At 42.7% G+C, this 13,299-nt stretch overlaps 1 protein-coding gene across 9 annotated transcripts in view; it reads right to left on the bottom strand.

Moving 5' to 3' along the window:
• Positions 1-12,213, bottom strand: part of SERGEF (secretion regulating guanine nucleotide exchange factor) — a 240,714-nt gene extending 228,501 nt beyond the window's left edge. For 7 of the 9 annotated variants that reach the window (XR_010918442.1, XR_010918443.1, XM_067540656.1 and 4 more), the window contains exons 1-6: positions 12,027-12,213; positions 5,585-5,723; positions 4,745-4,900; positions 4,071-4,165; positions 1,546-1,606; positions 113-226 (exon numbers count right to left, since the gene is read on the bottom strand). Coding sequence is in view for 7 of the 9 variants with exons in the window: in XM_067540656.1 (XP_067396757.1) it covers positions 113-226; positions 1,546-1,606; positions 4,071-4,165; positions 4,745-4,900; positions 5,585-5,723; positions 12,027-12,056 (595 nt within the window). In the remaining 2 variants the exon portion in view is untranslated. Of the gene's footprint in view, positions 1-112; positions 227-1,545; positions 1,607-4,070; positions 4,166-4,744; positions 4,901-5,584; positions 5,724-9,784; positions 9,935-12,026 lie in introns of those variants that run through there. The other 2 variants (XM_067540654.1, XM_067540655.1) reach the window with 2 other exon arrangements.
• Positions 12,214-13,299: the final 1,086 nt, after the last annotated feature.

Below are 13,299 nucleotides of genomic sequence, written 5' to 3'. Positions count from 1 at the left end.
CACCAGGGGGCTTACAGAAAAGGTGCATTGTTTGTATGCATATACATGGTCTATATATTAGTACGCCCAGTGCTACTGTCTTTACAAAGAAAAAGTGTCATTCTTCAGTTACCTGTTAATTTACAAGGTTCTTTGGCTGTCAAGAAGGGTGGGATGATTTTCCCTTGGCTTGCCCGGTTTGCCCGAGAAGCCATGCCCGTTCCCCACTGGAACACCATGCCGCTTTCTTCTCAGTGCAAACACACAAAAGGAAATTAAAACACAGTGATTACTGACAAATTCAGTTGACTGTCTTTTTACTGGTTAACTCATTTCAAAGGTGTTTGCTTGGCTTAGTTGCTACTGGTGTTAGTTAAAAAATTATCTATAAAGAATACTACTTCCCACTTATAGAACACTTTTAATCCAAAACACACTTTACACACATTGAATGAAACCTGACAAGGCCTCCAAGAGGCAGTTGGTTATTAATCTCCTTTTATAAATGAGAAACATGAACCAAAGACAGGTACATGTCTTGCTCCAATCCCAGAGGGCTTACGTTATGGAGTTGCTCAAGACTCACAGTAAGGGGAATTGTGAGGTTGCACAGCCGCAAGAGCAGATATGGGACCGACTGCAACTCAAAGAATCCCAGTTAAGTCCCATAATTCAGACTCCAGTGGGGAAATAAATTCTGCCAGCCCTTTATCTGGCACAGCTTACTTCTCTCTCCATGCTAACTCAGCAGTGCTGGCCAGCATGTTGGAAAGCAGTCAAGGCTCCACTGACTTCCCACCCCTACACACCCACTTGCACAGAAGCGGGAGGTACATCATCACAGAGGCTGCTTTCCCCACTACCCTGTGACCTAGTATCTTATGCCAGTAGCCCTCTGCTCAGTCGCCTACTGCTGGTCATAATTAACCCAGAGAGTGCAAGTGTCAGGGTCTGGATTATAATTCAGAATTGTTGTCAGAACTGACGGGTGCTTGATTCCTAGTTCTTGTTCCAACCACTACACTACACACTTCTTCCAATTTCTAACCCGACTTCATACCTCTTCACCCAATACCCAACTATCTGGAACTCATATGCAGGTAACAACAAGAAAGCAATGTGCTGTTTGTTGATTACAGCAAAATCCTCCCAAACCCATGGAATGACTGTGGAAGACACACCATCAAACCTTGGAGAATTTTCAAAACAGATTGCAGGAGAAGGCCTTAAAGGTCACAGAAACTATGACCCTCCAAGGTACAGCAAAGCAGATAGTAGGAGACCCAAAAAGTCACTTAGGGCCAGATTTTGAAAATCTAGTCCTGAGCTCTTGGACAGTCTTCTTTACACCGTTGTTTAGAAGGAGTTGTTTCTAGCATATTCATTATCATGCTGTTGTCTAACATGCCTGTCCTTACCAAGGACGGGACTTTTCAGGTGTCATTTTCCTATGGCTTCTGTAATGAATAGGAATAAAATCATAAACCCTCCCCACCCCACCCCCAATCCTTTCTCTCTATATATATAAGCTACTAGACATTCCACAGTTTATGATGGCATATTCACCTGTAGCAGCAAGAGCATGTCTGAGTCCTGCAGCAACATTCACCACCTTCTCCATGATGGACTATTCAAATATAAGAAAGAACATATTTGCAATTTGCATTTTAAACCTCTCGAGGGAAACATGTTTTATTAAATGCAAGAAGTTGAAGTACTATGAAAATAGTATCATATTTACAGACTATATGTCACAGAGTTCAGCACAAAGTTATTTATTTTAGCATACATTTCAGTCTCATTTCAATATAGTCTTGGGAATTTCTTAAGAAAACCAAGCAAAGCTTCCAGATTACAACAGAACAACAGCTGAGCTCAAAATACACACATGAAGGAAGCAATCACTGCACTTCGTATTTAAGATGCAAACATACACAATTTTATGGTCCTCCATTTATCATTCTGGATATTCAGTAACAAGTATCAGTAATAAGTGGCCATCTTAGTCCACAGTGCAAAACAATACACTGGTTCCAACATACTATGATGATGGGTAATTTAATAATTTTGGACAGAGCTGGCAGCACACTTATAGTTAATGATGTCTAACTCTTTACATTTTAAGACCCTGTCTTCAGGTATGATAATTTAATTTACTGTATCATAACGCACATGCACAAAGGGACCAAATTAAGGTTGGATGGGACACCTTAATTTTGGCATTTTCTAACTTGAGGGCTTGATTTTACAAACTTAACATTCTTTTAACATAATTTTGTGAATGTGCTATTTATATAAAAGAAATGGCAGCAAGCATGAGCATTTAATGTAACACAAGCAGTCCTTTCAAAACACTGTTCAAGTGGTTTATTAAATTAGGAATTGACAGATATATATCAGCTGTGTAAAACCATCCTAGAAAATATTCTAGATGCAGAATGAGCCTGCACTGTCGAAATGGTAGATTATAATTATCAGTAGTAATGCAGCAACTTCCCAGATGGTAGGTGCTGTACTAACACATGGCATGACACAGTCTTTGTTCCCAACCTAACAGGTCTTCTCTCATTTCTATAACCATGCTGTCTCAGAATTTTAAAAAAGCAACAGATTAGCAATGAGACTGGAAATCCAAACCAAAGAAGCAGAAAGGACTTTGCAGATTCTGAAGCGAGAAATGGGGAATTCTCTGCAATGGAACAGAAATGGGAATTTATTTGGAGGGGAAAGTGTTTCATTAATGTTCTAAAAATAGAAACCAAAACGTAAACTAGGGATTAATTAGAAGGAGAGAACAGTGCTGCCATGAAGAATTTGTTCACACTGCTGGATTTATACCCACCAGTGGTAAAGCTTCTCTGAGGATATAGAAATCTCAGTAACTACTACTTATACGAGTTTTAAAGCAACTACTTTTGATATATATTCCAATTCCCTTACTCATGTTGAGTAGTGCCTTCCCTCAAAAATACTCCCATTTACTTCAGTAATGACTGACTAGCTGTGGAGCAAAGTATTATTCAACACGGGCTGGGGTTTAAGAATCTGCCGCTCAGTTATGAATGCAAGAGAGAGCCCAATAAGGAATGGGATTCCCTAGCCTCCAAATATATTTCTTTTGAAATTGATATGGTTTGATAAACATTTGCATTTCAAACTTCCTTTAAAATTATTTTTTTAGCTATTGCTTATAATTTCAAAGACGACGCATCAAAAATCTATTCCTTTAACAAAATTTTAATTTTCCTGCACAAATACTAGCTTCTTATTGGATGATCAAAAGTTCTTATTTCCAACATTGTTTTTTCTTATAAAAAATAAAATTTTAGGAACGGACTCTACAACCTGTGCTAAAAGATCTTTCTGCATCTTTCTGTTGCATTGCTAAGTTATAAATACAGAAGCACAAAACGGAAGAGTTGGCATTTGTATTGCATGTGCCAGCAGAAGGCACTCAACTGAACAAAAAGCTTTCCTACAGTAGATGTCCCAGAACACAGCTAATTATATTGAAATCAGCTGTTTTTGAACAAATGCTCCATTGATCCTTTTAATTTTTCAATATAAAGCCCTAAGAAGCTAAATAAAATTTAAGGTAAGTGGAAATCCTTTCCTTCTTTCCTCAAGTGTGGACTGAAACATTTCTAACATCTTATAAACCCTGGGTCAGAGCCGCAGATGGTGAAAATCAACATAGCTCCTCTGACTTCAGTTTACACCAGCTGTGGATTTGCCCTATTGTTTGTTGACTCTCCCTATAAAAATGTGAGAGGATGAAAAAAATGTTATGTCCCTTTGCCAAACGTAAAAGTTAGCACCTTCTTCATTTAAAAATACACACACATACACACTTAGCTCCCTGAAATGCTGATTTTCTAATTTTTAGGGTATTGTTGACCTTGAAGTGCCTAATCCTAGAAATATATCATTCACACAAGCAATCCTGTTGTCTTCAGTGAGTCCAAGTGCTTGATCCAAAACACACTGAAATCAATAGAAGTTTTTCCACTGACTTTAATGGGCTTTGTACGGAGCTCTGAAAACAGCACATAGGGCCAGCTCTGTAGAAGGCAAATTCGTTGAGTCTTTACCTCAATCTTTTGTGGACTCAAGCATCCTCCTGAAGTCTGAGGGATTCCTAGTTGTCCAAAAGAGTTAGACCCACAGGATAAGACATGGCCATTTCCTGCAACATATTACAGCTTTGCTGGAGCAGTGCAACTCATATTATACCTTAGGGTACATGTACAGTTCTAAGCAAGATACCATAAGACATCATTAAAAGAACTATATGCAAGATACCACAGCATAGCATATAAAGAAATGAACTGTCCCTTTTCAAGAGCTTGTGTTCTTACAAGCCATATTCAGTAAAGGTCTAAAGATAACCAGAGAGAGAGTGCAGGGAACATTCAGCAATTCCCCTTGCAAAGCAAATAGCATAAAACCTCTGAGCACACAGGTTTTGTACAGACTTTTGTACCACAGAGCTCTGTGCTTTTACTGCACATCATATTTCTCTAGGCCTTAGTGGGAGGCAGTGTGGCCTAGTGGACAGAGCACTGGACTGGAGACCTGAGTTCAATTCCTGGCTCTGCCACTGGCCTGTTGTGTGACCTTGGGCAGTCGTGTCACTGCTCTGTGCCTCTGTTTCCCCATCTGTAAAATGGAGATTACGATACTGCTCTCTTTTGTAAAGCACTTTGAGATCAACTGATGAAAGCACTATAAGAGCTAAGTATTATTAGTAGTGAGATGGATTTACCTGCAAGTATGATTGTAAAATCCCAGCCACAGGCAACTTGTATCACACAAACGCTAGACAGTGCAGTGCATGAAGTAAAACACAGGACATCCTCAGTGTGATTGAGTCCCAATTGTCCTTCTTTATTTTGGCCACATACAAAGAGTTCTCCTGCATCTGCAAAATAAAACCACTGTCACAGGTAGTAGATTCATAATAGAGGCAAAATAGAATCATGCACACATTGTGATCCTCTTATAAATTAGCACTGCATGCACAAGCCTTGTCTTCTCAAGATAAAATTGTGTATCTTTAACCAATTAAAATACACTTTTCTTGCTTGTGTAGATGCTGCCATGGAGACTGTGACTACCCAGGGAAATGATTCTAACATTAACGTTGCTCCCTCTCACACAGTGTTTCAGAATGAAGCCTTTCATCCCATTCACTTTCTCCTTCATATTCCTATTTCCTAAGCAGCCATTATTTATGGCAGAACTTTCCAATAAGGGATTTGGACACCACTTAAGGTAAGGAATAACTTACATTTTCAAAGTGAAATATCCACTCTTCCCCACAAAGTTATGAATCTCCTTGCATAATAAGCAGATAGAACAGGCTAAGAAATAATTATCACAACCATAAAACAACCACTAAAGGAAAATGAAACAACATAATTCCCCTCCAAAACTATTCAATTCATTGGCAGCAAATAACTTCTGCTTTGCAATTAAAGATTGGCACTTGCTAGAAACTGCAATCCAGGCATAGGTGGCAGCCCAGAGACATACTCAACAAGAAGATTCTCATTCAGAAACATGCCAGCCCTTACATTGCACAGGTCATGTGAATGTCTATTACCAGTAATAACCACAGAGTGTCCTCCTCCTCCAGCAATGCTCTTAATGCTTTGATGTTTGCAGGAAAAATCTTTCAGAGACTGGGGCAATAGCATATCCTCTTTATGACCAAGGCCAAGCTGTCCATAGCTGTTTGCACCCTTTGAAGACACACAGAAAAATAAAAATATGAGAGAGCTTTATTAACAAAGCAATTTATTAGCCTGTAATTAGAAATGGGTTTATCTAGGATTTGCAAAAACTCAGTTTGTCTGTATTTTGTTATACAGAACCTAGAACATGGCAACCCTGGATCTTAGGCTCATTATATGCAACCTTTAAAAATTACTGAGCAGGAATCAAATAGTGCAAGTTCAACATGCCTTTGCCATTAAACTTCAGCCACTTTTATTCACGGTTACTTAAGAATTCACCAGGTTGCAGTGCAGGTGAAAGAGATGCAGACTGCATGTATAATATTATACACTTTAAGAGCTATATTTTTAATAAAGATTATGCAGTGCATTTCAGATTCTTATTTTGTTTAACATCAATTATTGAAGTAGGCAAATATAAAAAGCATTCAGTATCAGAAGGAAAATTCTTACCCACAGACTAGTAAAAAGCAGCAGCTTTTGATTATTTTAACACAGGTATATTCACAGAGTTTAAGGCCAGAAGGGATTATTTAGACCATCTAGTCAGACCTCCTGTCACAGGCCACAGAATGTCATCCAGTTACTCCTGTATTAAGTCCAATAACTTGTATTTGACAAAAGCATATCATCCAGAAAGGCATCCAGTCTTGATTTGAAAATTTCAGGAGATGGAGAATCCACCCCAAGTAATAAAATACAGTATGCAGGCCTAAGCCTTGTGATCACTTGAGAATTTCGTTAGCCACCATTTTGGACGCCCCAGCCATGCACATAACATGACATGCTTCCATACAAACCAAGGGTCCAGAGCACACAGGCTATCTCCCCCACTGTTTAGAAAACCTTGCACCACCTCAGCCCCCCACAGCGCCAGGTTCCCCTGCTATAATGGCAGCATAATGATCACAACAGGGCAAATGACCCTCCCACTACAACCCCACTCTGCACTGATCACTGCTTAGTGACCAGTCCCAGGCAATATTATTCTCAGCTGTGTTAGTGCTAGTTAGTAATAAGATTTCACACAGTTCAGAGCAGCAAGTCCACCTAAGCACTTTATAAAGTTTGTTGGCACATCCATCTTTAAATATTGCTGTCTTATATGAATCCTGTTGAAGAAATTTTAGGAAAAGGACGTGGATTTTGATTAGGAGTAAGGAATAGGGTGATCACCTTGTCAAAATGCAAGAAATTGACATATGCAGGAGCCCCGCCCCCTCCGTGGCCTCACCCTCTGCTCCTCCTCATCCCCCTGAGATCCTACCCCGTGGCCAGGCCAGAAGCGGGAGCCAGGTAGTGGTAACAGCCCCCTCTGAACCCAGCCTGCTTTGGGGAGCCCCAGACTCTCCACCTGCCCTGGGTTGGGGGCTAGGGGACCCAAGAGCAGCCCCCGACCCATGTCCCCACCCCCCATGGCAAGTGCAGTGTCCGGGACTCCAGGGCTCCCCATAGCGGCCCAGGCTCCAGGCAGCTCTTAGTACTGCCCAGCTCCAGCTCCTGGCCTGGCTAGGGCTTGGGCATTGGTGGGAAGAGGAAGAGCAGGGGGCGGGGCAAAGTGGTGAGGCGGGGCTAAGGCCCACTTCAGCCCCCTCCGCACTCCCCACCGGGAAGAGGCTGGCACTGCCTAGACTAGACTAGAATTTGCAAAGTGCAATATTTTAACAGCAGTTATGTATTTGGTGCAGGAATCACTTGGTAAAATTCTATAACCTCTGTTATGCAGCAGGTCAGACTAGATAATCATGATGGTCCCTTCTGGTCTTAAAATCTATTAAATAATTTAATTTTTCTCCACTGTAGCCTGAAATGTCATTAGCATCTGATTATAGTTTCCTAAAAATATTTGCACTGGGTAAACTAGAAGCCTGAGTGAGAAAATGGATTGAGACAAAGTGGCAATTGCTGTATTGCTCATAATATTTAAAAGATGCATAGCATGTCTATATGAATGTAAAATATAGCAGATACATGTACGACCTGTTATAAACCACAAACATGGATAAAAGTTACTATATAAAAATGTAAGGGACTGTATTAATAAACTATGAAGTATTAAAGAATATAAAAGTGAAGTGCTTAACTGCTGGTGTACAGATGCAGAATTCTCCACAACCAGTACTTGTAGAAAAATATTTCAAATTATGATCAATACAGAATGCATTATTTATCACAGCAATCTCTACATCTGCAATGATGAATCTTATGCAAACGAACACCTCTTTTTAGAGAAATACAATATATAATACAGAATTTTGTACTGTACAATACAGGGACTGATTTTCAAAGCTGCCAGGCAACTTCACAACTTGAGATGCAGAAAAATAAAGCCATGGCCATCACTGATTCCATCATAAAACTGTGGCAGTCAATCTAAGTACTTACATTCTCTTCAGTACCATAGTTACTGAGCACCTCACTCCCCTTCCCAAATGTTAGCCTCATACTACCACCCGTTAGGTCTGCATTTGTAAAATGGGGATAATACTTTTTACCTGAGGCAACAAGTAGATCAAGTGACCTGCCTAAGATCACATGGCATGTCTGTGGCTAAGCCAGAAACTGAATCCAGGTCTCCCAAGTCCCAGTCCAGTCCTCTAGCGGTTACTAGACTATCCTTCCCGCCACACAGTAGCAAATCAATTCCATTGCTGCTTCCCATTCAAATAATAGAGTCTGTCATAAGGAAAACTATGAATTGTCTGACCTGTGATACCATAGATAACATAAAAGGCCACTGCTGTCACTAATTTACCAAATAAGTCCCTAAGCAGAGACCTACTGTGAACATCCGGTTAGCTATTTTAAAAAACAGCTATCCATTTCTCTATACCAACATTTGCTTATTTTTTGCATGCATCTGTTTCCTTACCATACAAACCCCCGACACACAAAGTGATATGAATGGGATCAGCTGTGTTCTTTTTATGCAGCTCTGGGCTCGTCACATACTCCACAAGAAAAGCTGTTGAATATTTCTAAATTCCCTTTTATAATTATACAAATAAAATGTGTCCCTGGCTAACTGGGAAAATTTGGCAAAATAATTGTATGCATTTTGAGCCAACTTCATTGCTGACGTACACTAGCACAGCTGTGACGATATTGATGGAATTGTGCCTGAATATATCAGTGGTAAATTTAGCCCAGTGTACCTACAACTAAAGAATGGGTAAGAATTGTGTTAAAATTATGCACATAGCCATTATGCGAATAAATGTGCCCACTCACCACTACGTTTTCATTAATGTAGCTGTTCTCTCAGCATACTACCCCCAAAATGAGATAAGAAGCACATGCTGTCTCATTTGAAAGTTAGCCCGAGTGAAATGGAAACGTTTGTCTCTGGTTAGTCAGCTCTTTTAACTCAGGCATAAAGAGAAGCTATGGATATATTTATAAGTTACACCCAAGCCAGATAAATGAATGGCACAAAGTAACCGCTGAAGACAAAATATGGAAGTCTTAAAAGGTCTTTGAAGTTTCTCAGCAATACTAGTTGATAGTGAGAGCTGCCAGACTCACCCTCTGCGATCAACATCACTGCCAGTAGTTCATTGACTTGCCTTCAATAACATTCTTAGCAAAACCCGGTTTCTGGTATTGGTGACCTCAGACTCAAAATTACTGCCCCCGCACACAAATTAATCATTAGGATTTTCTCTGATTTCTCCCACATTGGTTATGCAGCATCTATTGTCTTATAGGGAGAGATGGGGTATCAGTTAATAAGAAATGAATGTAGCAAATTTTAAGAGTGGATGGAGAGGTCAAAGTTCAGTTTAGGACTTTTGGCTGCACTGCACGGCCCACAATGAATGTGTGCATCAAATTTCAAGATTCCAGCTCAACAGGAAGCTGGAAATTGGTGTTAGTCACACCTTTACAAACAGTGTGTATAATATCAAATGATTCAGGGATTTACAACTGCTCAATAATTGTACAACTCTTCTTGGAGGAAAACTCACATACTCACTGCAAGGAGAACAACACAATTAGATGCTGAAAAAATGGGTGAGGCAAGAAGGCAGGAAGACAAAAGATGGGTATCTTGGGCAACTACCAACCTTCAGGATGGGGGATTAAGGTTGCCAGTTGTCTCAGGTGCCTATCTCCACTTACTCTTGCAAGTTTATAGTTGTGATTATTTTTGACCAACATGGCTACTGCACACCAGAGTTTGTGGGGGAGGATCAGAGCAGGTAGGGCCATCTGTAGCTATCCCCACCACGCCTCCTGTGTCCACTTTATGCATCGCAGCATGCCTCCTCGTCCCATTGACGTCAATGGCAAAACTCATCTTGACTCAAAGGGAAGGACACAAACTTTAGGAGGGATTGGTGTCCATGAACCATGCAGACATTTGAGCAGAATACAGGCTGACAAGTCAGCAGCTGTGATCTGTTTTTGCAGATAGGTTGTGGCGTGTATAGCCCCTCAGCTCCCTCTTCCACAGTGTAAAGGCCAAGGCACAATCAGCTACTAGTGGAATATTTTTGGTGGATACCAGGTGACTGTATTACATATGACACATTGCAATGGTGCACTGCAGAGAGAGAGAGAGAGAGAGAGAGAGAGAGAGTGTACATTTTCAGGTGTCCATTCCCAGAAACATTAAAGTAGGATTCCGAACAGCAGCCCCAATGTGGACCACTCAGTTAATTTCACTCTGCTAAAGCTTAGCAAGGCTATAAATAGCAGAGCTGGCACTGGAGTTGTCAGCAGCCTCAACCAGACATCACATTCAGCTCACATTTATAAAGTTATCTTCACAAACAAAAGCAACAGAAATTTGATTTCTTTTTTAAATGGAAGCTTAAATTCTGCAGACATTGATGACATAGGCCCATACTCTTGCTAGAGCAAACTCCACTCTTATCCCTAGCAAGGAGGTTTTTTCAAGCTTTGGACAATTGCAGTTCTTAAAATACACACATCTGCTGAGATTATCTCACCCTGCTTCGGAGAGAGAGAGACACACACATAATATAGGAATCTTCCAGAAAATATTTTTTATTTCTGAACTTTTTCAAATGGGATCAGAACAGGGAGGATCAAAAGATAAACATTAAAAGGAAGAACAGAAGCACACAATCTGTCCTATGTGAAGATTTAACAAGGTAGCTTCAGAAACAAAGGGAGCTTAATAGAATCCCTTTACAGCCTTTTACTATTTATTTTTAGCACTTTTATTCAGCATGGCATGTCTGTATAAAGGGAGCTTTGCTACCACCCAAACACATAAGCAGCAATGCCCATAACGTGTGCACTAAAACTACATCGGGAGTAGCAAAGGTGAGCCCACCGAGTTCAACAATGGCCACACTCATCTTTAACAGAGACAGGGTGAGGAGACCAGCATCGCAATGTTACCACTTGTTATAAATGCACATGGGTGAACTGCTGTCCCTGCCAGGAGCCCCACTGAATGCACTGGGGCAGCAGCCTGCCTATGCACAAGGAGTTGCAGGCTGCACCACGCTGAAACCTGTTGTCCTCTTGGACAGTCATTCTATGTTAAACATGATAGCTGCCATCTGCTCGCTCTATTTTATACAAGATCGCCGGCAGCGCAAAGGGCTCTTAGAAAGCTACCAGTTTCCCTCACCCCTCAGTTTTGCAGCCTCTGTGAGAAGCCTACAGCTTAGCCCCATTCCTCAGACCTGCCACAACTCAGAGAGAATTCCCATGCAGGGTGATGGCCTGGGTCTGTCTGCATACTCTATGGGAGACTTCTGACAAACAAAAGGAGTTGTAGGGCAGCAGGCCGGGGGGTGAAGCGTAAGTACAGTGTTCTGCCAGCAGCCCCCCCGGCTATTGCAAACCACCGCGTTTGGGAGTGGGCCACTCAGGCGGGGGGGCTCCTTCACCTTCCGCTCCGCCCAGGGTCAGCGCTGTTAGCCCTCTCCCCAGCCCTACACCCGTCGCAGAATGATACAAGGAGTCCCCACGTCAGGCTGCGCGGGCCACCCCTAGGCCGGGGGGGGGGGGGAAACCACAACACTATCCAACTGGCAAAGCGCTCCAGAGAAATCACTCGCAGGGTGCACCACCACCACACAAGCCTGCAGGCACCGAGGGCTCCAGCCCGGCTGCCGCTCTTGCCATGTGGGAGAGAGGGGGCGGCTTTGCAGAGGGACGAGGAAATTGCTGGGGCAGGTACAAGAGAATGGGAGGGAAACACCTTCCCAGCCCCGCTTCTCTCCCTTCTTCCCTGCACAGGCAGCCGCGAACCAACCCCCTGCCGCCCCCCCTACACAGCCCCGGCTCAGCAGCGGCCAGGCGCTTGCCCCGGAGGCACGAACCTACCCAAGCAAACAGCGCCCGCGCCGCCTCCATCGGGCCCGCCGCCGCGCGCAGCCCAGCCCCTTCCGGAGCGAAGCCCCGCGCCGGGGCGGGGCCAGAGCTGGCGGGCGGGCGCTGGAGAAGCCGGGGCGGGAGGTGCGGGGGCTGAGCCGAGCAGCGGTGGGCGGCCAGCGAGCAATGCACGTGAGTGTGAATGGAGGGGAGGCTGGGAGCGGCACGGGCTGGCGGGAGCTATCTCGCCTTGCTCGCTGCTGCTGCTTCTCTGTCAGGGCGCGCCAGCCTCCTCCAGACAGGGCTGCGCTCTTCCCGGGACGACTTTTCCCCGTAGATCTGGCAGGCCCCAGCTGGAGACAATGAGCGGCCGACAGCCTCCTTCGCTGCACAGCCCACCTGGGTAGCCTGAGTCCCTAGGCTGGGCGCTGCGGCAGGCGGGAGAGCTGCTGTGGGTAAAATAGGACGCGCTCCTGTCATGCAAGACTGTATCCTCCTGTATGTTACATGCCCATGCGCTCTGAATGGAGGCGACCCAGACAACCTTACCTCTGGCACTTCCTGCCCTTCAGATGCTGGGCTTTAAATCTTCTTTCAACAGGAGGGTTTTTTTAAAATCGTATAAATATGATTTTTAAAAAGTGTTTAAAAGGCTGTGGGGGCGGTTCATTTAGATAGATCTAGAAATATCCGTCATGTTTTCCTTTTTGCAAGAAAGGATGGTAGCTGATGCTTAATACTTGCACACAGTTTTGCATTCGCCGTTTTGATATCACACTTGCAAACTGCCATGTGGATAAATAGACAGATTGGAACTTGTAAGCTCTTTGGGGCAGGGTCTGTCATTTTGTTATATGTGTGTATAGGGCCTGGCGTAATCAGGGGCCCTGATCCTGCCATACAAATAAATCATCCTCATCATCCACAAATTCATAGCATATGGAGAGGTAGATATGCTTTGTTCTCTATGGTTTCTTATGTGAACTGTTATGATATATAGTAGAACCTCAGAATTAGGAATACCAGAGTTAGGAACTGACCGGTCAATCACACACCTCATTTGAAACCAGAAGTTCAAATATGCAATCAGTCAGCAGCAGAAACAAAAAATACACAAAAAAGTAAATACAGTATATTACTGTGTTAAACATAAACCACTAAAAAAATAAAGGGAAGGTTTAAAAAAAAAAAGATTTGACAAGGTAAGGAAACTGTTTCTGTGCTTGTTTCTTTTAAATTAAGATGGTTAAAAGCAGCCTTTTTCTTCTGTATAGTAAAGTTTCAA

Source organism: Emydura macquarii, unplaced genomic scaffold, assembly GCF_026122565.2.
Source record: "Emydura macquarii macquarii isolate MOO-44397 ecotype Brisbane River unplaced genomic scaffold, CSIRO-AGI_Emac_v2 contig_587, whole genome shotgun sequence".
NCBI classification, from domain to species: domain Eukaryota; kingdom Metazoa; phylum Chordata; order Testudines; family Chelidae; genus Emydura; species Emydura macquarii.
Note: the sequence above shows the minus strand (reverse complement) of the source record. Positions and strands in the feature narration are given on the sequence as shown.